Source organism: Spermophilus citellus, assembly GCF_964194105.1.
Source record: "Spermophilus citellus genome assembly, chromosome: 2".
NCBI classification, from domain to species: domain Eukaryota; kingdom Metazoa; phylum Chordata; class Mammalia; order Rodentia; family Sciuridae; genus Spermophilus; species Spermophilus citellus.
In genome coordinates this window covers 235,495,175-235,521,365 of record NC_138183.1, presented here as the reverse complement: position 1 = coordinate 235,521,365, position 26,191 = coordinate 235,495,175, and the positions used below count along the sequence as shown (strand labels likewise).

General features: G+C 50.7%; 1 protein-coding gene and 1 long non-coding RNA gene across 2 annotated transcripts in view; both read right to left on the bottom strand.

Annotated features, from left to right (window-relative positions):
* Positions 1–1,755: 1,755 nt before the first annotated feature.
* LOC308642565 lies at positions 1,756–2,731 on the bottom strand. Its single transcript, XR_014020584.1, has 2 exons — positions 2,572–2,731; positions 1,756–1,967 (listed from the first exon to the last, which is right to left on the bottom strand). It is a non-coding gene; the product is annotated as an uncharacterized lncRNA (long non-coding RNA).
* A 10,589-nt stretch (positions 2,732–13,320) lies between these two features.
* EXT2 (exostosin glycosyltransferase 2) overlaps positions 13,321–26,191 on the bottom strand; it is a 154,555-nt gene continuing 141,684 nt past the window's right edge. Inside the window, exons 11-14 of the mRNA XM_081278809.1 lie at positions 22,545–22,688; positions 21,660–21,788; positions 20,352–20,434; positions 13,321–13,984 (exon numbers count right to left, since the gene is read on the bottom strand). Coding sequence (XP_081134935.1) covers positions 13,846–13,984; positions 20,352–20,434; positions 21,660–21,788; positions 22,545–22,688 — 495 coding nt within the window. The 3' untranslated portion in view covers positions 13,321–13,845. The remainder of the gene's footprint in view (positions 13,985–20,351; positions 20,435–21,659; positions 21,789–22,544; positions 22,689–26,191) is intronic.

The window sequence follows — 26,191 nt, the reverse complement described above, 5'->3', positions numbered from 1 at the left end:
TGCGGACCCTGTGGGGTGCCTTCAACTGACAGCAGCCCCCGAGGCTCCCGCCCAGCTTCCCCAGAGCCATCTGTAATGGCCTCGGGACAGGATGCAGGTGTTACCTGTGACCTGCCCACTCCCCCTGTGCCTCCTGGGTCCACAGGGGAGGGCCTCCGAGAAGTCCTGACTGAATGAGAGAAACCTCGAGGTGCTGGGTGGTGACTCTGAGGGGGAAGGGGGAGCGCAGGGGAGGCTCAGGGCCCCCTCAGGGAGGGCTGGAGGAGACGAGCCCCGGGATGGGCCTGGAGAGGACTCGGCTCCACCGGACTGTACTCCTCCAGGGTTCACGCGCTCTCGTGACGAGCCACGGCCTTGGCAGGCAGCCTGGCCTCTGTATTTAGTGTTCCTTGGGCCAGCACAGGCCAGCCCCCAAGATGGCGCGAGAGGGCCTGTGTCCAGCAGCGCTCCTCTTAGAGCCTATCTCCACTTAATCTGTGGCTCAAATCTGAGTTCTCCCAGTCTCCCCTGGGCCATCCGTGAGTCCTGCCTCCTGCACGCTCAGCCTGGGCCTCAGGGCAGCCTGCAGAGAACTCCTCCCCAGAAGAACCTGCTGGTGTGGCCACCCCAGCCTTGATCTAAGAGACGTCGCCAACCCCTGGGCGCTGGGAGGTGGCTGGTCCGCAGGACAGCAGAATCCCCCTGGCCAGCAGGGAGTGGAGCGCTTCTCCTTCCTGGTCCACACTTGCCTGCTCAGCAGCTAGGGAACAATAGGCCCCACAAATAGCCAGTTTCCCAAAATAGCGCTAACGGCAAGCGGGAAGATACAGGCCGGTGCCAGAGACAATGCAGTGTGAGACTTGAAATTTTCCCAGGAATTCTGTGTGATTCCAAACAGATTCTTTTTTCTTTTTTTTTTTTTCCTAGCTCATCGTAGACCAACAGGCTCGAGGAAGGGCGAACTCCCGCAAGGCGCTTCGGTTTATGGCCATGTGTGCGCCATGTGTTAAGGTGTTGCCCTGACGGGTCTGCCTGGGCTCGCCCCAAGCCCGTGGGGACACGCTTCTTGCCACAGCTGCTGGGTGTCTTTTTTTGTTTGCATCACAAGCCCCCTCCATCCCTCCTCTCCTCCACCCACAATGCACCTCTGCAATTTCCAGGCTCTTCAAGGAGGGCTCTGTGCTCTGACCGTGGGGTCAGGCTGCGTTATGGGCAGAGGGGGAATGAGAACGGAGTCGGGAGGACCAGGGACCAGGATAAGAACCTGAGGGACACGGAGGCAGCCCACCCCTCCTCTCTGGGTGGGTTTGGGTGGAAACGGAGACTCACTGGTCAGGATGAAATTTGGCGATGCACGGGCCAGGAGCCTGCTAGGAGACGGAGGGATGGGGACTGTTTAAAAGAACTGACTGTAACTTGCTAGCTCTGCTGTCTCAAGCAAGCCACTAAAAGGCTTTCAGTGACAATTTTCTGTCTGTAAGGTGAAGACGACAGTTTCCTGTTCATCTCACAAGGCAGTTATGAAGTCTGAGAGTTGGAATATTTAAGGATGCAAAAATGCACCCCATGGGTGGGGAAGGGCGTTGGGGCTGATGTCCCTGCAGGTGGCTGAGGGCTGGGTGTCCAAGGCTCACAAGGCATATCACATTCCATGAAGCACGGGGAACCCTGACACCATGTCTGTGGGACTGGCTGGGTGGTAGGCAGGGTGGTGAGGGGCTGCTGAGCAGTGTATTAGTCTCTGTGGGCTGCGGTAACAAAACACCACACACTGTGTGGCTTGAAAAACAGAGCCTTATGTTCTCACAGTTCTGGAGGCTGGAGGTCCGTGACCCCGGAGCTGGAAGATTGGTTTCTGGTGAGGCCTCTCTTCTGGCTTGTAGGTGTGTGTAGGTCCTTCTCTCTGTGTCCTCATGTGGCCCTTTCTCTGGGCATGCACATGGAGAGACATGGCTTCGGTGTCCCCTCCTCTTCTTAGGACACCAGTCCTACCAAATTAAGGATGACCCTTGTAACCTCACTAACTTTTTTTTTTTTTTTTTTAAAGAGAGAGTGAGAGAGGAGAGAGAGAGAGAGAGAGAGAGAGAGAGAGAGAGAGAGAGAGAGAGAGAGAGAATTTTTTAATATTTATTTTTTAGTTCTCGGCGGACACAACATCTTTGTTGGTATGTGGTGCTGAGGATCGAACCCGGGCCGCACGCATGCCAGGTGAGCGCGCTACCGCTTGAGCCACATCCCCAGCCCTCACTAACTTTTATCACCTCCAAACACCATAACACTGAGGGGTAAGGCTTCAGTCTGTGAGTGGCTGGTGTGTGCTACAGGGACGAGGGAAGGGAACAGAAGTGGACAAGTGGCTGCTCTTCCTGTCTCTGTATCCCAAAGGTTCTCAAACCGTCCCACCAACTTCCCAGATTGGCCTGGCGACTGCTCTGCCGTGTCATTTTCTAGGCTGCTGCTCTAGGTTACATCCCACTCCCAGTCTCTCCCCACTCCACCCCACCACCAGTCCTGATGCAAGGCCGGCTCTGCCCACATTGCTCACAGAACCTTCACCTGAGAAGCCCACTCTGCCTGGGGCCGGGTTCCCACCTCTTTAACTTCGCCTCCGTGATGGTAAACCTGGGTGTCCACTTGTCCGTATCCTGGGGTACCTAGAGAACTGAGAAAGCATGGCTTCCGGGTGAGTCTGAGGGTGTTTCTGGAGGAGACAGGGTGTGACTCGGTGCTGAGTGCAGAGGGCCAGCCCTCGTGTGGGTGGACACCCTCCAGTCTGCTGGAGGCCTGGAGAGGGAGGCCAGAGGATTTCGCTCTCTCTCCTGGACGTGCTCCTCCTCCTGGCCTTGGACGTAAAACTTGATACTCCCTGGCCTTGAGACTGGCTCTCTCTAGCCCTCCCACTCCCCAGGGCTCTCAGGCCTTGGACCTCAGAACACTACACGATCGGCTTCCCTGATTCTGGGGCTTGGGATTTGGACCTTCACGCCACAGGCACCCCAGGGGCTCCAGCTTCCCCTGCCCCACAGGGGGCTTCTCGGCCCCCATCATCCCATGAGCCCATCCCCCGGACAACCCCCTCTGCTTCAGTCAGCTTTTTCCTGCTGTGACTAACGACCAGACCAGAACAACTGTAGGGGAGGAAAGTTTATTTGAGGGCTCAGGGCTTCAGAGGTCTCAGTCCATAGACAGCTGGCTCCATTCCTTGGGGCTCGAGGTGAGGGAGGACATGGCAGAAGAGGAGGGAAGCAGCTCACATGATGATCAGGAAGCAGAGAGTGAGATCTCCACTTTCAGATACAAATATAGACCCCAAAGCCACGTCCCCGGTGCCCCACTCCTCCCGCCACACCCCACCTGCCTTCAGTTACCCCTCAGCTAACCCATCTGGGATGAGTTCACTGATTAGGTTAAGGCTGTCAGCCCCATCATGTCCCCTCTGAACCCTCTGGCAGTCTACATTCACATGTAGACTTTTGGGGGACACCTCACATCCAAACCACAGCACCCTCTCACTTAGCTGTGGGTCTCCTATGGGTTCTGTCTGAATGGAGAACCCTGCTTCAGCCCCAACCCTATCCAGCCTCCTCCTGCCTAGTCCCCAGCCTGGACTCGGTGCTCCCGCAACCCCGGACACTCTCCTATCTTACCTTCTTTCGACTTCTCTGGTCCAAATGCCTGCCCCTGGCTTCCCGCACACCCCTGTCCACTCCGTCCATCTCCTCCCTCTAACCCCAGGACCCACGGTGAACGTGGAGTCAGATGGAGCCCTCCTCCTTCCCCAGCAGGGAACATGTGACCCCCTCCTCACACACCACGCTACGTGGCAGACATAAGTGATTAGTTCCCCCGTGTGCATGGATCCCACGTTCTGCAAAGGCAGACACGGTCCTCCGCGCCACTGATCTGCAGCACTGGGCAGTGACTCTCCCAGGGCGAGCCCTTGACCACTGTCAGCTGGGGAGCTGGCACCGTGCGTCCCGCAGGGAGGGCACTACAGGAGACACCGGGGAGACGTCTTGCAATCAGAGCACCCAGGTCCTTCACAGACTTGCAGGGGAAGGAGGGAAGGGATAACGTCCACCACAAATCCAAGGGACTGTGGAAGATGACAGTTTTTCAGGATCAGCTTTCTTTTGACCAACTTTATCAAGGTATAATTTATGTCCCATAAAACACTCGAGTTTTAAAGAATTGGAAGAATCTGAACAACATCGATGCATGTGCCCAGTTACCACGGTCAGAATACAGAGCACTCCCTTCACCCCAGGATGCTCCCTGTGCCGGCTCCCAGCCAGTCCCCAGCCCTGCAACCGCTGATCCGCCTGGTCCCGCTAGATGGGTTTGGAATGTTCTAGAACTTCACACATGCATGCTGCTTCTGCTTCGCTATTTAGGAAACTCATCCATGTTTTGTGTCTTAGTAGTTCATTATTTTTATTGCTAGCTTGTATCCATTGTTTCGAGATTTGTTACCCATTCATCTGTCCTTCAACATTTACTTCCGGTTTTTGGCTCTTAAGAGTAAAGCTGCTGGGAGCCTGTGTCAAGTCCTCGTGCAGATGTGCGTTTGCTCTCTGTGTGTATTTTTAAATGACAAATGGGTGTGGATTTCTGTCAAATGCTTTTTCTTCCTCTGTCAAGTTCATCATCTTTTATTCTATTGTGGATTATATTGAATTTTAAGTCTTAGAGCAACTTTGTATTCTTTAGTCATGTTGTATCTTTTCTTATGTGGCTGGATTCAATCTGCTAATATTTTGTTAAGGATTGTGTGTGTGTGTGGTCATTGTTCTGTAGTTTTCTAGTAATGTTCTTGTCTGCCTTTGGTATTAGGGCGATAATGCCATTTAAAATGAGTCAGTACCTATTTCCTCCCTTTCCAGTTTCTGAAGACAGCTTGCCTAAGATTGATATTATATCTTCCTCAATCGTCTAGTAGAATTTGCCAGTAAAGCTATGTGGACTTGGAACTTTTCCGCAGGGTGTTTGAAATGGGGGTTTCTTTGACAGATACAGGGCTGTTCCGATTTTCTCTTTCTCACTCATGCGGTTAGGTCAACTTATATCTTTCATGGGTTGTGTCCATGTTGCAGAATTTATTCATATGAAGTTATCCTTATTTGTTGGTTTGCGTAGGCTGTTATAACAAACACCTTAGACGAAGTAATTTATAAACAATAGGAATTTACTCTCACGTTTCTGTATGTTGGGAAGTCCGAGGTCAAGATGCCAGCAGATGGGTGTCTGGTGAGGGCCAGTTCCTTATGAACAGCACCTTCATGGGTCCTCACTGGTGCAAGGGACAAACGAGCTGTCCGGGGCCTCTTTATAAAGGCACTGATCCTATGACTCAGTCCCCTCCCGGGTACCCCACCTGCCACACCACTGCACTGGGGTTAAGTTTCAACATACAAACTTTGGGGGAACACAAACATTCGGACCGCAGTGATGTGCTACCCTCTGCTCTGTGGTTCTTGATACTGGTGATTTGTATCTTACTCGGATTTCCTTGAATGGCCTTGAGCACCGACTGACTTTTTCTAAGAACCCGTTTTGGGTTAATTGATTTTTCTTCATTATTTTTCCACTTTCTGTCTCTTTAATTCTGCTTTTTATTGTTTCATTTTACTTACTTTGATTAATTTGCTCTTCTTTTTCTGGGTTATTAAGGTAGAAGCTTAGGTCATTTTAGACTTTTTTTTTAATTTCAGCTCTTCAAGCTGTAAGTCCCCATCTTAGTCCTCTACCCACACATTTTGATACTTTGAATTTTCACCCAGTTCAGACTATTTTTCTCATTTCCTCTGTGTCTTCGTTAATTCGTGCATTTTTCAAATATTTTTTTAAAGTTGTAATTGGACACAATGCCTTTATTTTATTTATTTTAGGTGGTGCTGACTTCATAGTGGCTGCCAATCTTACTGGAGTGAGATGGTATCTTAGGGTGGTTTTGATTTGCATTTCTCTGACTGCTAGAGACAGACCATCTATATTTTTCTGAGTTTTTCTTTCAACTTGTTCTACCAAGAATTTTGAGATATCTATATATAATTATAGATTTTTCTATTTTTCTTTTAGTTGTTTTTGCTTTATATATTTTGAAGCACTGTTATTCAATATATTGATGCATTAATGAACTGTCTCTTGTTCTGTGTTCTTGATGAATATTCCCCTTTATCACTATAAAATGTTTCATTTTCTCTCTGGAAATATAATCAGTCCCACTTTCTTGTGATTAAGTTTTGCATAGTATACCTTTTTCTACCCTTTTATTTTTTAACTTAAATGTGTCTTATTTTCTTGATACAGTGCATAAATGCTTTTCTGTTCAATTGAGTCTTAGTTTTGTTTGCTACCACTGACTTAGTAATTCATAAAGAATAGGATTTTATATAGCTCGTGGTTCTGGAGGCTAGGAAATCGAAGAGCATGGTGCTGGCTCTGCTTGGCTTCTGGTGAGGACCATCTTACTGCTCTATGACATGGAAGAGTGCAAGCGAGCCAAGGAAGCCAAAGTTGGCTTTTTAAGCAACCCATTCTTGTGAGAACTCACTCCCATGAGAATAGCAACAATCCATTCATGAGTGTGGACCCTCATGACCTAAACGCCTCCTGGTAAGCCCCAAATCCCAACACCACTGCACTGGAAATTGAGGTTTTAGTATACAAACCTCTGAGGAACACATTCAAACCACAGCACAGTGATAATCTCTGTCCTTTAATTACAGTGTTAGGCCATTTACATTTAATGCGTTAAGTCTGTTATCTTGTTATTTGTTTCTATTAGTCCCATTTGCTCTTTGTTTACTCTTTCATCTTTCTTTCTTTTTTTCTGTTTTGGTACCAAGGATTGGGATCAGGGGCACTTAACCATTGAGTCACATCCCCAACCCTTTTATTTTTTTATTTTAAGACAGGTTCTTGCTAAGTTGCTTAGGTCCTTTAGGGCCTTGCTAAGTTGTGGAGGCTGGCTTTGAAATTTTGATCCTCCTGCCTCAGCCTCTTGAGCTGCTGAGATTACAGGTCTGAGTCACCATACCTGGCTCCTGACTTCTTTTAAATCGAGCATGTTTTTGGTATTCCATCTCCATTATTGCCTTAAAAACTACACATCTTAAAGATATTTTTAGTGGTTGATCTAGTGTTTACAATATGCATTTTTAATTTGTCACATTCTGTGTCACAGACACCTTCCTATTTCCCTTCCCACTTCATTGGCCACTCCATTGTCTCCCTTAGAGTTCTTCCCTTTCTTCTCTACCTATAAGAGGTTTAGTGGCCCTTGTGCTCGGGTCACAGTCCTTTTCTTTACCTGACCCTGGGTAATCTCCTCTAGTCCTAAGGTTCCAGATCCCTCTGTATTTTCAGTCCTAATTTCCCTCTTGTTTGAATGACTGCTCCCCCGACGTCTGACACCGACATGGTGAGGTAGAGCTTGTGAGTCTCCCAGTGCTTCCCTTCCCTCCTCCTGTCAGTCCGCCATGTTCCAGTGACGGTGACCCTGGCTTCCTCAGGACAATCTAGGAGTTATCTGTGAGCCCCTACTGTTTTCATTTATGTCCATCAATTATCTAACAGACCCTCCTCCCAATAACTTCTCGTCACTTCTTTTAAGACAGGATCTTGCTAAGTTGCTGAGGCTGGCCTCCAACTTGTGATCCTCCTGCCTCAGCCTCTTGAGTAGTTGGGATTACAGGTGTAAACCACCACACCTGGCTCACTTCCTTCTCTTGTTTGTCTTCTTAGAACACAAGCTTGATGACAGTAGTACTCTACCTTGTTCAATGCAGCACCCTCATGAACCATCTCACACATAACAAATGCTTAGTAAATATTTACTGATTGCATGAACCCATCATATCAGCTTTTTCTTTTTAATCTTTAGCGATGAATGGCTTAGAAATTTTTATGTGAGTAAAAATTTACTTTCTCCTAGTCCCTTCTCTAAAAGTTAATCAAATCGTATTGTTAGATGCAATTCTTTCATTAGTACACTGTGGGTTCAGGGTGTGTCTGTGAAAGTTTATCTTTGAGTGACTTACCAGGCTAATCTGTCCTGAGAAGTAGATAATGGTCTTTAGCTCAAGTTCCACCTAAACAAGGCTGTGTCCTCCTCACGGTCTCCTGGGATGCTTTTGGTGTATTGCTAAAGCCCGAAGAAGCCAAAGTCGCCTGTGGAGGTCCTCACTTAGAACATCTCCTAGTCCCCAGCCATTTCCTGTCTGTCCCAGCACTGTCCCAGGTCTTCTCCACTGAGATGATACAGACGACAGGATGCTAACGGAACAACGATGGATTAACATTAATGGATTCAACCTTGTAACTCCCAAAGAAGGACAAGGGTACAACACTATGAAAAAAGAGAGACGATCCCTGGAATCCTCCACGCACCGGAGAAGATGGAGTTAACGGAATCCTCACCCGGCCATGTTGTCAAGATGCCTAACCAAACTGGTGACAAGAACAAGGCTGTTTGTTAGGAGAGAAATTACTGGGACTCCATCCAGAAAACTGGGACAGGGTACTTGGCTCAGGGTCGGCAGGGGGAGGAGATGAAGGTGATCCCTGCAGGATCTACCAGAGAAAGACCATTGGAAATCCTATAGGAGCTGCTGCCACCAATGCACAATTTTCGCTAATTACCTCAATTGTGGCTGTTATCCCCTTAATGAGAAACACAGCTTGACTTCTAAGCAGGCAGTGAGGCTGGCAGAAAGCTGAAACCTGAAAATCAGCAGATACAGGGCTGCAAGCAGCCCTCTCTATTGAAATTAAGCCACATCCAAAACACAGGGAGAGGACTCCAAATAGCTTCAGACAGCAGCCAGCCATGCAGGGCCCTCACCAGGCACCGGATGGACGCTCTCTCGACTCGTCAAAAGAGGCCCAAATCACAAGTGCTCATTTCAATAACACAAGAAAATAAACATGGGCTTATTTATAGCACAGGAAAGGGACTGGGGCACAAGAACCACTCATTTGGTAATCCACCCTGACGGGGCCAGACAGGATCCAGACCCCAGGCTTTCTGGCAACAGGGGAAGCAGAAACAGTGGCCAGAGAGGGCTGGCTCCAGCATCCCCAGGTACGTCTGGTGGAAGGCCTGGTGTGAGGGGAACAGACCGGAGACACGTCCGCTCTCACCAGCCGGGTCTCAGGGCTCCTGCTATTTCTAATATCTGGTTGGGGAAACTGAGGCACAGGAGTGGGTTCCCTCAAATGCAGGACGGGCCTGGGTACAACTCAAGGGAAGGTACGAGGAGAAGCCTCCACCCTGCATCCTCCAGAGACTGGAGAAGGGGGTCGGGAGTCCTCGGCTACAGTTAGGGCAGACACACTTGTGCCCGAGGCCTGGCCCACAGATGGGTTGCAGCACCGAGTTCATGAACACCTGCGGCCACCGCAGCCTTGAGGGCAGGGCGGTGTCTCAGGTCTGTGCCTCCGGGGCCAGCACACAGGGCGACCGAAGAACCACTCTGCTGCCTCTCCTGGTTGGGCCTCAGCCGTGCTCACAGAACGCCACAGCCTCTGGAGTTGTCCTCGCGTGTGGCAGCTGGTGACAGGATTTGCAGCTGTCGGTAAGCGGGAAGGCTCCCTCTCCTTGGTGGCGAGACCTGGCTGAGTGCTTTGGTGGGAGACCAGGCTCTGTGCCCGCCCTGTGTGCAGTTCCTGAGAGGTGCAGACAAGACGGCTCCGGCCTGAGCCGGCCTGCAGCAGACGCGCTGCCCTGAGGGGGCGGAGGGGCTGCTCCCAGGGGTCCAGCCAGTCTAGAGCAGAAGGAAGAAGCTGGACCCTCGAAATGTGGCCCATCTGGGGAAGCAGAAAGGCAGTCACGGACGGATGCTGGTGTCTTCGCTGTGTCTTGAGAAGGAAGGAGGCCTGGGGCAGGGAGAGGGGCCATGCTCCCCCTCAGCGCCTCCCCTGCTGCCAGCCACGGTGAGCCTGGATTGGAAAAGCCACAACACGGGCCACCTGTTTAGACCCACACACCCTCCCGGGGACCCCAGAGCCAAACTGCCACAGCTGGGATCCCCGGGAGCCCATTTAATAGAGGTGGAGGAGGCCGAGAAGGTCTGTGCCTTCTACAGATGGTCTCCTAGCTGCCACCCTGAAGAGGGACAGTCTGGTATTTAGAGGGGACCCTGCCTGCCTGCCTCTGCTCAGCCAGTAGCTCGGGTCGCCTGTTCTTAGCTCCTCAGAGCACGCGTGGTCAGCACACAGGCCCTCGCTGCCCCTGCTTTGACTGAGAAGTAGGACCTGGGTGAGAGCAAACAGTGGCCTAGGGCAGGAGCCCCAGGGCCTGCAGTGTCTCTAGGCCCTGCAGGGAGAGCTGAGCAGCTTCCAGAGTCTTCCCGAGGGCGCGCCTGCCAGAGCTTCCTCTCAGGAGCTGGGGGAGAGGCCTGGGGCCAGCCTGGCACTCTCTGTCCCTGCCTCTCTGTGCCAGGGACGCCTGGGGAGCAGCCTGTTGTGGCTTCTCTTACTGCAACAGAAGACTGCCTGGGCCAAGAGGAAGGAAAAGGGGCACCTCCCAAAACACTGCTTTCGCTGGGCCCAGGGTGGGTGCTGGCGGGACCTCTCTGGCCAGAGTCTCTCCCCCAGGTCCCAGGCTCCTGCCTGCAGAGCCAGGGGAGCCTCGCCAGAACCCAGCCACCCACCCCTCATCTCTGCTTCGTCCTCTTCTTCCTTCTGCATAGGAAACCATCAGGGGTTCTTGGATTCTAACCCCGAATCACCTTCACATGGAGCCCGCTCTTCCCATGATGAGGACACTCCCGCCTCTTTGCTGTGTGATGCCACTCAGAGGCCATCATGGCGGGTGGAAGCTGGGAATGGAGGGTTATTGGTGACTCCTTCAGTCAATGATCACAAAAGGGGATCTTGGAGGGTCACCTTTGCGTGGGCAGCAGAGGAGCCAGGCCTTGAGACCCATGGGTTCAAAGCCCAGTTGAAGTAGACAAGGCCGAAAAGCCAAGTGGTTACTTCTGAACTTGGTGGCGGTGAGCAGAGAGAGAGGACAGGAGAGCGTCACTGGCAGGAAGGAACCAGAGATTCAGAGAACAAAGCTGCTATTTTCCTCTTTAATTTTCACAGAGAAGGAGGTTTTGGCTTAAACACATGTGAGACATGGTGAAATACATGAGATAAAAACATTAACAACTGTCTAATGTTAATCAGAAAAAATAGATGGTATTTCCAGCCCTGGAGTTCCAAGCGGGCCCATCCCATGAGGTCCCCAGGGCCCAAGGCAATGGCCCAGTGCACACACTTGGGTCAGGGCCAGTTTGCTGTCTCTATAGGCCAGGAGGACACAGCTTCTTTAAAAAAGATTTCTTAATCTAAAACCAGCTGTTGTCTGCTGTAGGCCAGAACATGACATTTTAATTAGCATATTGTTCTGCTTCTGAAGCAGGCTCCGTGGCATCCGAGGGGCAGATGTCCCGACCTAAGCTTCGGGTGAGGCCTGCTGGTTGGCAGCTCAGGAGCACACTCATGAGGGCATGCAGGCCCATGGCCCTTGGAACCTCTAATGCTGACCGCTTGCTGGAGCCCTGTCCTGCATTTCTACGGGATTCTGCTCTCGGTCCGTTAGTAGGTAGAATGTTGGAGGTTTGCTTTGAGAGCCCAAGATGTGGTAGAAATTGCTCTGTTGCAAGATCTAACCCCAATACTTCTGGAAATAGTGGGGTACTTTACCACCAAGCCACATCCCCAGCCATTTTTATTTTGAGAAAGAATCTCACTGAGTTCCTTAGGGCCTCTCTAATTTGTGGAGGCTGGTTTTGAACTATGATCCTTCTGTGTCAGCCTCCTGAGTGGCTGGGATTGCACACATGCATCGCTGTGCCCAGCTAAGTGACTGATGTCCTTGGAGTCCAATGGTCCCACAAAGGTGATAAAGTCACACAGCTCCCCGAGGCACCCAATCAACCCAGATGAAAGAGTTCCTATTTCAAAATCAAAGGGCCAAGAAGGGCTGAAAAACACCCCAAACCCATGAACCTATGGTAAAAAGAACTGGGTAAGACACCAACCACCAAGGTAGCTCATTAAGTGAGGAGCAAAAGGACAGAACTTTCTGGACCTTCAGCTAAGGGCAAAGTCACACCCACCCACCATGAGCATAGCTCTCGGCTTTCAGTGGGGATTTCAATGGAGGCTCCCCACACATGCCCCACATCTTGGGACAAGCTAGCAGCCCCCTAGAAAGTTAGAGGGGCTCACTGACTGCCAGCTCTGGGACCTGGTGACAACAGAAATCCCTTTCTCTGGCTTTGTATCACACCAGCCCCAGGATTTTGAAAACGAGAGTGAGAGGCCTTCTCACGTCCCTACAACTGGTGCACATCGTCCTAGACAAAGCTCATCAGGGACCCGCGTCTGCAGCTCTAAGACGCTGAGCAAACCAAGGTCCCACGTCCACATCTGCAAAATGCACCGAGGGACAGAGCACGCTCGCCCTCCTGGCAGCAGCTCCAGGGTCCCTCTCCTGAACACCAACGGGAGGGCTCTTGGGCTTTCCACTTTGGGTTCTGCTCTTCTGAAACTATCCTCTGGCTCCCAGGCTGTGGGTGACAGGTGAAGTGACCCTTAGACTACAGGGCTGTCCCTGCTCACCTTCTTGTCACTCAACAGAACAATGGGTGGTGTGAGAGGGGCCCCGACTGGCACACAACTGGCTGGCTTTCTGTAATTATATCCACATTCTAAGCAAATTGTTATGTATTCTGTGTTCTGGGGACATATGTTATGGCTGAAGCCCAAACTGTGGCTGATCTTAATATTAGAGCCAGATAAATCTGTTTCGAATCCATAACATTTAACATTTGCCAGAGTAGATTTGTTCATCAACTGGGCTTAAAGAGGTATAATTCACACATGTGCAGTATTACTAAATGCTGAAATTTAATGATTTAAATGTACCAGCAACTGTTGCAAAGTGGTTGTTACAGCAGCATTTAACGTTGGCCAGAGCCTCCCTGGCTAATGTCACGTTTACACCAAGAGAAGAGGGAAATTCTGGCATCCCCTTGAGGTGGGGGTCACACCCCCTTCAGCTTTTACCACATGGTATTCCACAGCAGTGAGAGGGTACTCTTGGTGGCCCAGCATGCTGAGGCGGTATGGACGGCCGCTGACCGGGAGTGAGAGGCTTGTGGAGGCCTCTGAGCCCCTGCTCTTAGGTCGCTCATGACCGGGGCCTTCTCATGCCTGATGCACTTGGCACTAGAGCCCCTACTGGTGCGTCCTCCCAGACTATCATCAGGCCAGAGGCCGAGGCAAGGGCACGAAAGAAGGATGGGTCCCAGATTACCAAGAATCAGCACTTAAGACATAAAAAAAAAGGAGTAAAAAATAATTTTAATCATATAAAATCTGCACCAAAGAGTAGTTCATGGAACTGACAGGACCCCAGTCAGCGTTCTTCCTCTGCCTGCGCCTGGAGCCCCAGGGCCCAGGCCCAGACCAAACCCATGAAGAAGTCTGGGTTGGCAGCAAATCCAGGGCTTGGCTGTTCCTCCACGACTCGCTGGTGGACAATGACTGAAGTGAGGGGCACCTCTGACACGGTCTCAGGGCTGGCCGGCTCCTCCACTGTGCAGTCCCATGGCCCGTCGGCAGACTGCTCACCTGGAACTGAATGTGCTGGAGCCAAGTCCAGTGCCACCAAGGCTCCTTCCCACTTGTTGTGAAGAGAACCCTGGAGGCCAGGAGGACCCAGGTGTGGCTGCAGGGCTCCGAGCTCGGGAGCCTCTGGCTTCTGATCTTGAGAAGGTGGGAGTGGGTGCGCGGAGCCCAGTCTGTCACCCCACCCCTCTGCCCCACAGTACAGCTGGGAGCAGCTCTGCCCGGCCCCAGCGGCACACCTCACAGGCTGCCGATGTTGGGGAAGCTCTTCAGCTTCTCAGGAAAGTCGTCTTTGTATAGCACGGGGTCAGCCCGGTGCTCCACCACCTTGAGGGGCATCGTTCCAAAGACAGAAGCAAACTTGTTGATGCACTCGGACCTGTGGGAGCGGGGCAAAGGGGGTAGGGAAGGTAAATGTTTGAGAGGCTGAGAGGTGACAGCAAAATACATCGTGTTCCCATCAACAAGAGAAACTCAGCCTGCTGCCAGGCTCCAGGGAAGTTGGAGAGGTAGGGATCAAGGAGGAGCTGGGGGTCCAGGCTCAGTTAGGGGGAGAAAGTGAACAATGCGGTTGGAGGCTGGTCTAAGGTCAGGATCTCTTCCCCTCCCCCTCAAATTCCAGTCATTCTTCCAGCTCAGCACTGGCAGGCCTCAGACCCAGGTGGATTAGCTGCCAACAGACCTTAACCCCATCTCTGCCAGCTAAGGAAGGTGGGAAGGAAAGCAACTTGGATCTGAGTTCAGCTTAGTGAAGTTTAAAGGGCAGGAGAAGGGTCTTACCCACGTGGCAGTGGGCAGCGAGGGAAGATGGGCAGCGAACCTCAATTTCAAACAACGAACACTTGGTTCACTGAGCAGCACTCACGCAGGGCCTGCACGTGGCCATCTCCAGGAAGGACCAGGCGCCTGCACAAGCTCCTCTGACAGGCGGAGCTCACACCGGTCTGCTTGCCTAATCTGTGTGATTTTAGTCACCCTTGCCAACTTGGGACAACAGCTCCTGCTGGAGGTGCTGGAGGAGAGGCGTCTCCTGGCTCAACCCTGCCTGGAGCTGGTCGGCAACCCTCGGAGAGGACTGGGCCAGGCGTATTTTAGGGACGATGCAGGTCAATCAGGCCAACTGAGTGTGGCAGCTGGGCAAGAAGAAAGGTCAGCACCGGACTGGAGTGGAGCCAGGCCTGGGGAAGCCGTGTCTGCAGTCAGGGGACCTCAGGGATGGCATCAGATGGCAGGTCCTCGGCTTTGGAGAGCTGCAGCAGGAACTGGCCAGCTGCCCACCAGGCGGACTCGGCACAATCTCTTTATCCTCAGAGGTACAACCGAAAGCCTGGCTTCCAGTTATTTTAATCAACAAGTTTGCATGGATGAGCTTGGCTCCAGGAAGAAACCATTAATAAAGAAGATTGCTATTACTGTTTTTCCCCTTGTCATTATGTTTCTGAAACATCTGAACCATTTCACTTGGAGTTTTCAGCTAACGTGCCCTCATACCCACTGACATCACAAGTAGCTGGCTTCGTCATCTGCACTGTTAAGTAACTTGCCAGGCTAGCAGTGCTTCCAGTTCTCCTTGTAACGGGTGTGATGGCCTCTCATTCCCATTTTCCCTGGGGGAGACTGAGACATGGAGAAACTAAGTAACACGTCGACAGGTCCAAAAACCTAGAAGAGCCATGAACCAAACCCAGGCATTCTGGCTCCTGAGGCTAAAGTCTTAATTATGATATCATACAAATGTAACTACTAGTGTAATTCCAGGGTCCAAAGGGAGGAGCTGGAAGTTAGAGTCAGTTGAGAGTCTACTCCTGGCCAGCTGTACATAGATATCTCTAGATTCCTTAAATATCCCTCCCCATCCCTCTCCCTTGCCCAGGGACTGGGTTTATATTATCCTAAGGTGATGGATTAAGAAAATAAGGCTAAGTAACTTGCCCAAGGACCCAGAGCTAGAAAGTGGTAGAACTAGGCAGAACCTGGCTCTTGGCATCAGACTCCACCATAACCTGCTAGTATCTGAGTTTCCTTCCTGAGACTCGGGAGGTGGGGGGCAGGCAGCATCCAGACCCAGGGAAGAATTGCGGGGAGAGTGAAGACTCTAGGTGATGTGGTTCAAGCGCTGGACAACAGCTTCCCTCTCTTCAAACCACAGGGTCAAAGCAGCGGCCAACCAAGTCAAATCTCTACAGGTTTTACTTTCTGACAGTGCTTCTGTCTGTAAACAGGAAAGATTCTTGCAGTTTCCAGGTGCTGCGTACATAGGCTCTGGCCAGCCCAGCCCGGCCGCGCCCAGCATGGATACCCCTGGCTCTTGGCTGAGGGTGGCACTTTATGGCCCAGGGAGAGTATTAACGGCAAGGTCTCCTCTGTAACCAGATCTTCCAGCAGGGCATGGGCCATGGCGATATGCCCTGGGGCTCAGGCCAGCCTGAACCGCTGCCAGAAACCCTGGCTAACCCCGCTCTGAAGGCGCTTCCTCCTCGCACACAGCCTGGTACAGGGGGGCGGGTGCAGGCCCTTCCCCAGCCGGCTGCTTTCCATCCAGGAGGTCTGGGGCAGGGAACAGCAGGCAGGAGAGCCTGGCTGGGTGACTGGGGTGGGGAGGTTGGGCTACCCGGGTTTCCTGCTGCTTTCACATCAAGAGTGCTCCCTCAGAACTGCCAGTCTCCGGCTGGGCGGTGCTGCAGTGTCCGGGAGGAAAGGCCCACGGGCTTTGTATTTCTCTAGAGCACATCCCATCACCTAGAGTGACCAGGAGCCTTCAGGACTAGTGCAGGGAAACTGGGGTGGAAACTCACACTGCCAGGCCCTGGGCTACAGGAGCTCTATCCCAGTGCCTGACATACTGCTGGGTACTAAGATGCTCATAAATATTTGCTGAACCTGGGAATGGGCCCTGGGATTTGGTACATATTAACATCCCATCTCAGTAGACAAAGAGATTGAAATTCAGATAAGGTAAGCCAATCTAATGAGTGACAAGTTCACACTCTGAACAAAGATTGATCTGAATCAAAATATTATGTTTTCTTAAATGAATGCTTTCTGTCTGCCGAGTAAACCTGCTCTGGTAAAGTTACTGGGCAAATGAACCACTATAAATTCTTCTGATTCTTGAAGAGATAGTTGATTCTGGAAATAGATGCTGGGTAGTAAAAAACTACTCTCCTACACAACTGAGATTTCAGATCCAGGCGCCCAAATACAAGGTCAGAGGCTGGTAAGTGGCTACCACTTCTGCTGGTTTGTGTAAATGTGTATTCTGCAAAGGGAAATATTAAAACTAAAACAAGTGAACAATTCTGCAGTTGTAACTCTCTCTCCTAGGCTACCCAAGATGGCTTAAATCATGTTTTCCTCCCTCCCAATATGAATGCTTTTTTTTTTTTTTGGTGCTGGATATTGAACCCAGGGGCTCAGGCATCCTAGGCAGGCAACACTACCACTGAGCTATACCGCAGTCCTCAGTACCTTATTAATAATCCAGTGCCTCGATCTATTTTTTGAGGGGTGCTGGATTTTTGAGCCCAGGGACACTTTACCACTGAATTACATCCCCAGCCCTTTTTATTTTTTACCATGAGACAGCTCAATAAATTACTGAGGCTGTCCTTGAACTTGGAATCCTCCTGCCTCAGCCTCCCGAGTTGCTGGGATTACAGGTGTGCACCACCACGACTGGCCCAGCGCCTCAATCTGTAACCCCAAAACATTTTGCTGATTTATTTGTCTACTTCCTATTAAATCTCTCAAAAGCATCGCTTCCCTGCCTAACTCCTCTTTCACCAGCTCAGGCTCTGAGCCTCGTCCGCGTCACTCTCTGACAGTATTTTTTAAGGTCACCAATAACCACCCCGTGCCAAGACCTGCTCTGCGTGACCCTTGCTCCCTCCTTGTTTCGGCACTGCCTGCCTGCAGGCCTCTCTGACAGCTGCTGCTTGTTTCCAGTTACGCCTTCGGTCTCCTAAATGTGAGGATATCCCAGAGTCTGCCTTGGCTTTTCTTTAGTCGGCTGTGGTTCCTGGGCAGAAGACAGACTCAGTTCAAACACCTTTCTGCAGTCTGTTTCCACATTTCTAACTGCCTGGTCACTGTTCTAGATCTCCACACAGAGGGCAAGGCCTCAGAATCGCCCACCTTATTCTCCAATTTCACCCAGGCTAACCCTCTAGTGTGCCCTAACAGTGCCCCTTCCCTCCACTACACTGTGCACACTGTTAAAGGTACTGCGACTTTTTTTGACTCCAAATCTAAGTAATCTGCTGACTCCTTGTCTGTACCTCTTCATACCTGTCCATTTGGAAACCACATTCGGGCACCTCTTCCTTTTCTTGAGAGTTAATTTGTTAACTTTCTTTCCACATTCAGATTAGTTCAAGGTTTCTAACAACTGGTCTTCTTTCTACAATCTTATCATTTTTCATCCCATTTTAGACACTACTTACAAATTAATCTCAAAGCAATTTATTTTTTTTATGGTACTAGGCATTGAATCCAGAAAGTCTTTTTCCACTGAGCCACACCCCCCAGCTCTTTTTATTTTGAGACAGGTCTTGCTAAGTTACCCAGGCTGGCCTTGAATTTGAGTTCTTTCTTCTTGAACCTCCCGAGTTGCTGGGATTATAGGTGTGTGTCACCATGCCCAACTTCAAAGCAATTCTTTGATCAAGTTAGTCAACAGATCAAAAACCCTGGGTGAAAAAAAAAAAAAAAGCCAGGCATAGTGGCAATCTCAGCAACTCAGGAGTCTAAGGCAGGAGGATAAGCTGGTTTAAGGCCAGCCTCAGCAATTTAGGAGGTCCTGATCAACTTAGTGAGACCTTGTCTCAAAATAAAAAATAAAATGGGCTGGAGATATGGCTCAGGGGTTAAGTACTCCTGAATTCAATCTCTGAGTAAAACAATCAAACAAACAAACAAAAACCCCCAACAAGCCCTGGGTGACTCAGAGTTACCAGAGCCTGAAGGAAAATTCTGAGCTCCTTGAGTGAAGGTTCAAAGGGCCTTGCACTCTGACACCAAGAGGCCAGAATTCTGGCTCTGGCCAAATGGAACTTCACAATGCCCACCAAATGAACTTGAACTTGTGGATCAGGCATCCTTGGCCCCTCTCCTTCACCTTGCCCAGTTTCATTAATTGGGATCCTAGAGATTTTTGAAGGTCTCCATCAGGTGTCACCTCCTTTACAAAGCTACTCTGAATCATTAACCCAGCAAGGAGTTAACCCTCTGAGCCTCCCTCAGGGCACTTATCACAGGTCATCTGGGATCACCTCGGCCTGTGTATCTGGATAGGCCTCTGCTTTTCCAGGTCTCTTCTAGAGAGCAGGCGTCACCAGCTGTTCCTCTGCTCAGGGTCCTGAGCGCGCACTGAACTGGACTTGCTCTCGGTGCCCTTCTCACTTTGTCTTTTAAGCCTCTTGGCATTTGTTGTGGCCTCAGGGGTGCAGAGAAGAGCTGAGGAGCCTCAGCGTGAGCTTCAAGGCCATCGTCAGGTCAACCCTCCTCCTGTCACTTCCTTCCCTTGTGTCCCCACCATCTAACCCAATCACCATTGGGCTTAACGTGCTGAATCTCCTCAAACAGAGAATAGATGGTTTCCAGAGCAACTTCACATGCTCCAGAGGAACCACTAATGGGTCCTTTTCCAACTGGGCTACGGCTGGCTGTTAATGTCATGACCCTTACCTGTGACACTTATGATTACCAGTGACGATAATCCAAAACACAATAATGTACTATTTCACGCCAACAATTGGTAAGGGTAATTTCATCTAGGTAAGTCACAGATGATAGGATAAGGAGATTATTTGGAAAATCAGAACGAGTAAAGCATTATAAAAACATCAAAGGCCAAGGGAAAACCTGTACCAAAAAATCCTCCAGCTTGAGGGATCTATTGTGGCTCATGGTTTTCAGAAACATGCAATTCTGCAAGCAGATGCGCGTAAGATCTGTGGGAATTCAAGCCAGGTATCTCATTCCAAAAGGTCACTAGAACATTCTCTGAGTGCACTTTGGTCCCTTGACAATAGTGCCACTAACACGGCAAAGCCAGCTGCCACGAGTAAGGAGCTGCCTTTGGGAAGACTGAGATCTGATTCAGGCACTGTGAAGCTTGGGGACTTTGGGGGCACAGTGGGAACTGTCAGGTCTAGTGTAAGGTTCTGGGGTCTGAAGGAAAGACACACATTTCCCACTGCTGGTGTCTTCACATCTAGGATCACGTCCCACACAGGCGTGTGCTTGTAGAGTAATGGGAGGAATAGAAACAAAGGGATTCCTTCACAGCTGCCCTGGCTCTGGATCCTGCTCTTGGCAGGTGTTTTGGTAACATCAGCAAAGGTGATCTGTCTCTGGTGGGCTTGGCTTAATTCTTTCTAGTCAAGCTTTTACTATTACATGGAGATGCTACCCTGAGAAACAATCCAGTATTTCCTTGGAATTAACTAGCTTCCACTCAGTGACTGTAGACAGTTAACTGCTTAGGCCACATGGAGAATCTGGCTTCTGGAGCTTAAGGCCAGCTATATTTTTAAGGCCCTTCCAGCCATTACAAATTGAGTGAGTAGCATTCCAAATTAATTCTTTGGGTGACCTGGGCTTGAACTAACCCAATTCCCACCGTGCCAAGGAGGTGACTATGGCTACCAGCTGCTGTCCTTATATCTCCAACAAAGTCCCATAAACAGGCCCAGGGCAGGAAATGGGGATCAGGGCTGGGGCAGACTTGCTTGAGGCTCACTCACCTCTCCACCATGTGTGTCTGGTCTAGAGAAAGCCCGTCAATGGCCGTGCACTCAGGACACTTGAATTTCTTTCGTGGGGTCACCTGACAGAGGAGCATAAAACATACCTGGCTTCAGTGCCACGGACTCTAAAAGTCAAGCTGAGACCCACTCTGCACGCTTCCGGCTGTAAGCGGAGATGCTGCGCACGCACATGCACACCTCACCCTTCCTCCGCTCAGCTCGGACTGGCTCAGCCAACAGAACTCACAAGGGCCCAATAAAAGAGGCTTGGAGGGCTTTTGCCTTCTGTAACTGGGAAGAAGTGGTGATGACAAGCTCCTTAATTCCTGTTTAATGACTGTTTTCTCACTGCCAAGGTCCTTGTATAAACACCGTTTGTTCTTGCAGCCACACGGGCGATGAAATACAGCTTCCCATAACTTTCACCATAACCTCAGTTCCAACAGGCACTCTTTCTCCTTCTCTCAGCTAACGGCAGATGCTAGGAGCAGCACTGTACTCTGGAAGATACAGCTTATTTTTGCAGTTCCCTTTAGTCACAAAAAAAATTCTAATCGTCCCTCCCCTCTGAATCCTTTTCCCTGACTGCCCCTCCAGCTTCCCAAACCTTATGCTTCCATCAAACTTAGGGAAGGATAGGAGCGCAAGAAAGCCAGCTAGCCAGGGCAAGGCTAAGGGGCAAGACACCTGTCCAGAGCTAGCAGCCACAGCCAACAGCATGGAAAACAAAGTTCGGGGTGGAATTCACTTTCTTTAATTTCTCTTGCAGTTAGCTGTTCACTGAGTCATTTAGAGAGCTGGGGGACATGGAGGCCCTGGGGGAAGATGGCGACTTGTCCTCTTTCACAGGCTCCTCGTTTAATCGTGTGCAATTGATGGAAATGCCACCCCAAGATTCCAGCGTGAGCTCCTGTGGAATCTGGGCGCTCCAGGCAGACTCTGAGGGGAGTCTGCGCTGCCCACTTCTGGTATAATCCAGGAAGAAGAAAGGTCACGATGATCCCACCCACACAGAGAAGGGGGCTTCCTCTACATATCTAGGTTCTGCTTTGAGCAAAGTCTGAGTTTTGGGCATAAATAGTCGTTTTGTCATGTACAAGAATCCCTCAGAGGATCTTCATATATTCTCAGTTTTTAATGTGGGCAACATGCTTTCAAAAGCTGGGAATGTTAGGACCACTACAGCCTGGTCACTGTGCAATCATCTGTGCCCTGGGGCCACAGTCTTATAGCTGCAAGCACCTCTCAGGCTTGGTGGTGGCGACTTGCCCAAGAAAGCACAGCAGTGGGTGCAGGACCTCTTACCTTGATGACAGCCTTCCCCGTGACATTCGCCACCAGGAAGTTCATGGCTATATCTTCACAGTTCATGTGCGCATCAACCCAGTTCTTGATGTCCCCAGGCATTTTGTAGGTATACAGGTAATTAAAATACTGTCAGGTGGGAAGAAAAGAAGAAGGCATGCTGAAGCCTGTTCCCAGGCAGCAGTGTTTGGAGGGGAAGCTCTGGGGGTGACAGGATCCTGAGAGCTCTGAGCCCATCAGTGGATTAGCCCACTAAGGCATTATTGGGAGGTGGTGAAAACTGCAGGACGAGGGGGCCCGTCAGGAGGAGCAGGCTGGGGTGTGCCCTGAAGGGACCATCTTGTCCACCCTCTCCCTCCCTCTCTTCATTTCCTGGCTGCCACCAGCTAGCTGCTTTCCTCCACCTCACCCTTCTGCCATGCCTCAGGCCCAAAGCCTGAGCAATGGAGCTAGCCCATGTGGACTAAAACCTCTAAACCATGGGCCACATCCATCTTTCCTTCTCAGAGTTGTTTTTCTCAGGCATTTTGTCTCAGTGATGGAAGCTAATGCAGTGTGTGGATAAGTAAATAAAAGGCAAGCTGAAACACACCCAGTGACAAGATGCGGCTCTCTAGGTGACATAATTAGGGTGACTGTTACTCATTTTAGTGTTACAAATCTTTGTACTTTGTACTAGGAGCATGTATTGTTTGTATAGTTAAAAAATAACAAACTTATTTTAAAAGGAATATCACCCAACATGGCTTTTCTAAGCCCTCTCAGTAGGACACTTTCCCTAAACCCAGCAGCAGGTATGAAAAAATCCACTGGGCCCAATACAACAGGTGTTATTCCTCAGTTTTGTCAGAGAGGACCCAGTGGCCCCAGCCTGCGCCCGCTCACCTTGTGATAAAAAGCTGCCCCAGTGAGCACCATGGAGACCTCGTTCGTCCACTCCGACTCGTACTTCCATTTATTCATCTCATGGTCCCAGAGATGCAGACGACCCGGGTAGCCCACCAGCCGGTCAGGAAATTCCCGCCAGACCTAGGGATGGAAGCGCATCACGTCACATCAACTCCCCTTCAGGAGAGAGCCGCTCGGTGCAGTTACCCAGTGGGTAGCAGCAGCCTCCCGAGGGCTGAGTCTTCGCCAACTAAGAAGGGCAGAGTAGGCTTCGGAAGGCAGTCAGTCTTAACAGGGGCCCGTCCTTCTACCAAATTTCAAAGATAGCGGTTGATTCTGATTTCCTCCAAACTTCTTGATATGCTTGGAAATTTCAAGTGATGTGAAAGAAGAGCTTACTGAGTTTAGCCAACACGTGAATAATGAAATAGTTTTTTTTTTTTTTTTTTTTTTGTGGTACTAGGGATTGAATCCAGAGCTTCTCCAGAGCTCTACCACTAAGTTACATCCCACTTCTTTTCCTTTCTTTGTTGGGGGGTACCAGGGATTGAACCTGGGGACACTCAACCACTGAGCCACCTCCCCAGCCCTATTTTGTATTTTATTTAGAGGCAGGGCCTCAGTGAGTTGCTTAGCACCTCACTTTTGCTGAGGCTGGTTTGAACTTGCAATCCTCTTACCTCTGCCTCCCAAACTGCTAGGATTACAGGTGTGAGCCACCACGCCTGGATTCTTTCCCTTTTTATTGTGAGAAAGGGCCTCTTTAAGTTGCTGAGGTTGGTCTTGAACTTGTGATCCTCCTGCCTCAGCCTCCCAAGTCACTGGGATTATAGGTGTGTGCCACCACATGTGGCCATTTTTAATGAATACACAAATGAAGAATAAATGGAACTCTGAAACTCAACTGCCCTGATTCGTGTTAAATTGGTGATTATGAAAAGTTCCAAAGTCTTCTTTTAAAAAACATCTATTTTTCCTGAGCACACCTCCATTCTTACGTCCTACTAGAAGCCTAAAGTGTACAGGATTTGTCTGACTTCATACTCCGTAGTCCACTGAGAACACACCGTGGCTTCTCCATTGGGGGAGGGCCTGGGTGCCGTCTTGTTGGCTCACACACAACTTCAGACACTGGGGATGAGGCACTGCCACACCCCCTCCCATGTGATTATGTACAATAGTGTAACCTTTAAGAGAGAAGGGCCATTCGTGAGTGAGCCTTGACATTAGCTGGCCGTCCTGTGCCTCTTTTCACTCTCCTCTGCTGGTTTCTCAACCTGGAGCAGAATTCTAAGTAATGAGGCTCCTGAGGGTCCAAGCCCAGGCCCTGTTTTCTTCTCCAAGTTCTCTCTCTTTAAGGAATTGTGTCTAGTTTTCATCTCCTTAAATGCCAACTCTAATCTGACGACCTCTAACTTTACGCCTAGCCAGGACACTCCTGAGCTAAACAACCCCTAATGAGCACCTCTGCCTGGACAAACAGGCACCCCCTCGCTACCACATCTAAAATACACTCTGAATCTCACGTCCCTGACCGGTCACCCCCATGTCGCTACCTCAGTCAATGGTCCAGCCCACTGCTCCAGCCCAGGTGCTGGCATCGGCCTCTGCCCTCCCAGCCTCCCTCCCAGGCCATGGGCAAGTCCTGCTGCTCTACTCTGACCACCTCTTACCATCCCCCACCACACCCTGGAGCTCCAACCACCACCATTTCTCCCTAGGGCCCTGTGACAGATTTCTACCTTGTCCCCTGGTTGCCACTCCCGCCCTTCCAGACCCTGGCGTGCACACACCTCTAGAAAGACCACCCACGTCTAAGCGAACGTTAAGGTGCTCAGCACAGAGCAATCCGACCAGTGGTCTCTATTTTATTTTTCATAATTATTTTCATTGTATATTTACATACATATTTATGGAAGCCACAGGGTCTCAGGCCAGAGTAACTGGTGGCTTCCCGACGGCCACTCTGGAGGGAGAGCCAGTGCGTGGTACCTCTCTTCCTTTTTCTTAGCCTCCTGGGGCTGCGGTAGCAAAGAAGCACACCCGCGGGGCTTGGAACACCAGGAGAAGAGAAGCTAAACTCCAGATGCCCGACGAGCCAGGTTCCTGCGGAGCCCGCAGGGGAGCCTGCCCTGCCGCCCTGGCACCACAGGCTTGCAGCCACATCACTCCAGCCCTGTTACCATGCAGCCAGCTTCCCCAGGGACACCAGGCACACTAGGTTGGGGCCCGCCCTGGTGACCTCCTTTTAACTTGGTGACATCTGAGAAGTCACTATTTTCAAATACAGTCACATTCTGAAGTGAAAGGGACACAATTCAACATATCTCTGAAAATCTTTAAGAAATGTCCCACCCTCAAAGGAAGACAAGAAATGCCTTGCTACTGCACCCTTCCTGCCTCTCTCACCATGTTCTCCCACACACCAGGTCTCTCTGCTCTGCCATCATGACTAGACCCCAAGCCCTCTGCACTGGCTATTTCTTCTGTCTGGAAGGCTCTCCCTGCTTTTCAAAAGCCTGGTTTCTAGCCAGGCACAGTGGTGCACACCAGTATTCCAGGCTACTCTGGAGGCCGAAGCAGGAGGATCACAAATTTGTGGCCAGCCTCAGCAATTTAGTGAGACACTGTCTTAAAATAAAAAAGGGGCTGGGGATGTGGCTCAGTGGTACAGTGCTTCTGGGTTCAATCCCCAGTATCGAAGGAAAAAGAAAAAGGCTGGCTCCCTCTCATCGGTCAGATCACCACTGCCAACTACCCAAGGGGCTTCTTGGGCTTTCGCATCCAAGGCCCAAACCACCCACAACCAAATGCCCGCCACACCCTGTTTTCAAGCCCTTGCTTTGCTTTACCGAACTTTCATTCTTTGCAGTTACTTCCATATTCATGAAGCACAGGCCTTCCACCCACTTTCCTCAGGTAGGAGTCACACTGGACCGGGACAGGCTGTCTTTATTTGCCGAAGTATTCCAAGCACAAAGAACTGCCCTGCGTGTGACCATGCTCCGCACACCTGCTGAGCACACAGCAGGTGAGCAGGTAAGGAGCCCAGAGCAGAGAAGGCACCCTCCCCTCTTCAGCTCTCCTAGCTCAGGACCCTGCGGCGGTTCTCATGGTGGGGTGTGAGGAGCACAGCAGTCCTCAGGCGGCTGTGAGTCTCTGAGCACTCTTCCAGGAGTGGGAGGGACACTTGCTGAGTCATTACACTGTCTCTGCCCAGTCCCCCTGCTGACCCTGTCCCTGTTTATGAGCTGTCTGACTGGGGTCTTGGGCGTGGTCAGGCTGGTGAGAAAGCAGCTCACCTCTGGGCTCTCCGCTGCAGCCTCATTAACGCCGGGTGGTAACCAGCAGAGTTAATCGGCCACAGGCATCGTCCTAATAGCTGCAGACAAATGAACCCTTGTCAGACATTTCCTCAGATGTGTGCACTGCTGCCTTCCCTCCACTCCGGGTTTGTATTTCAGCAGATTAAAATAATATGATACTGCTACAGTTTTATAGAGCCCAGAGCAGCAGCAGAGTTATGTGAGCCGTGACCGCTGCTGGGCCGGGGACTCCCCTGAAGGCCCTGCCAGCCCTTCCCGGGCACCGCACGCCTGGCGCTCCACGCACACCATGCCACACTCACCATGGCGCCTCCGAGG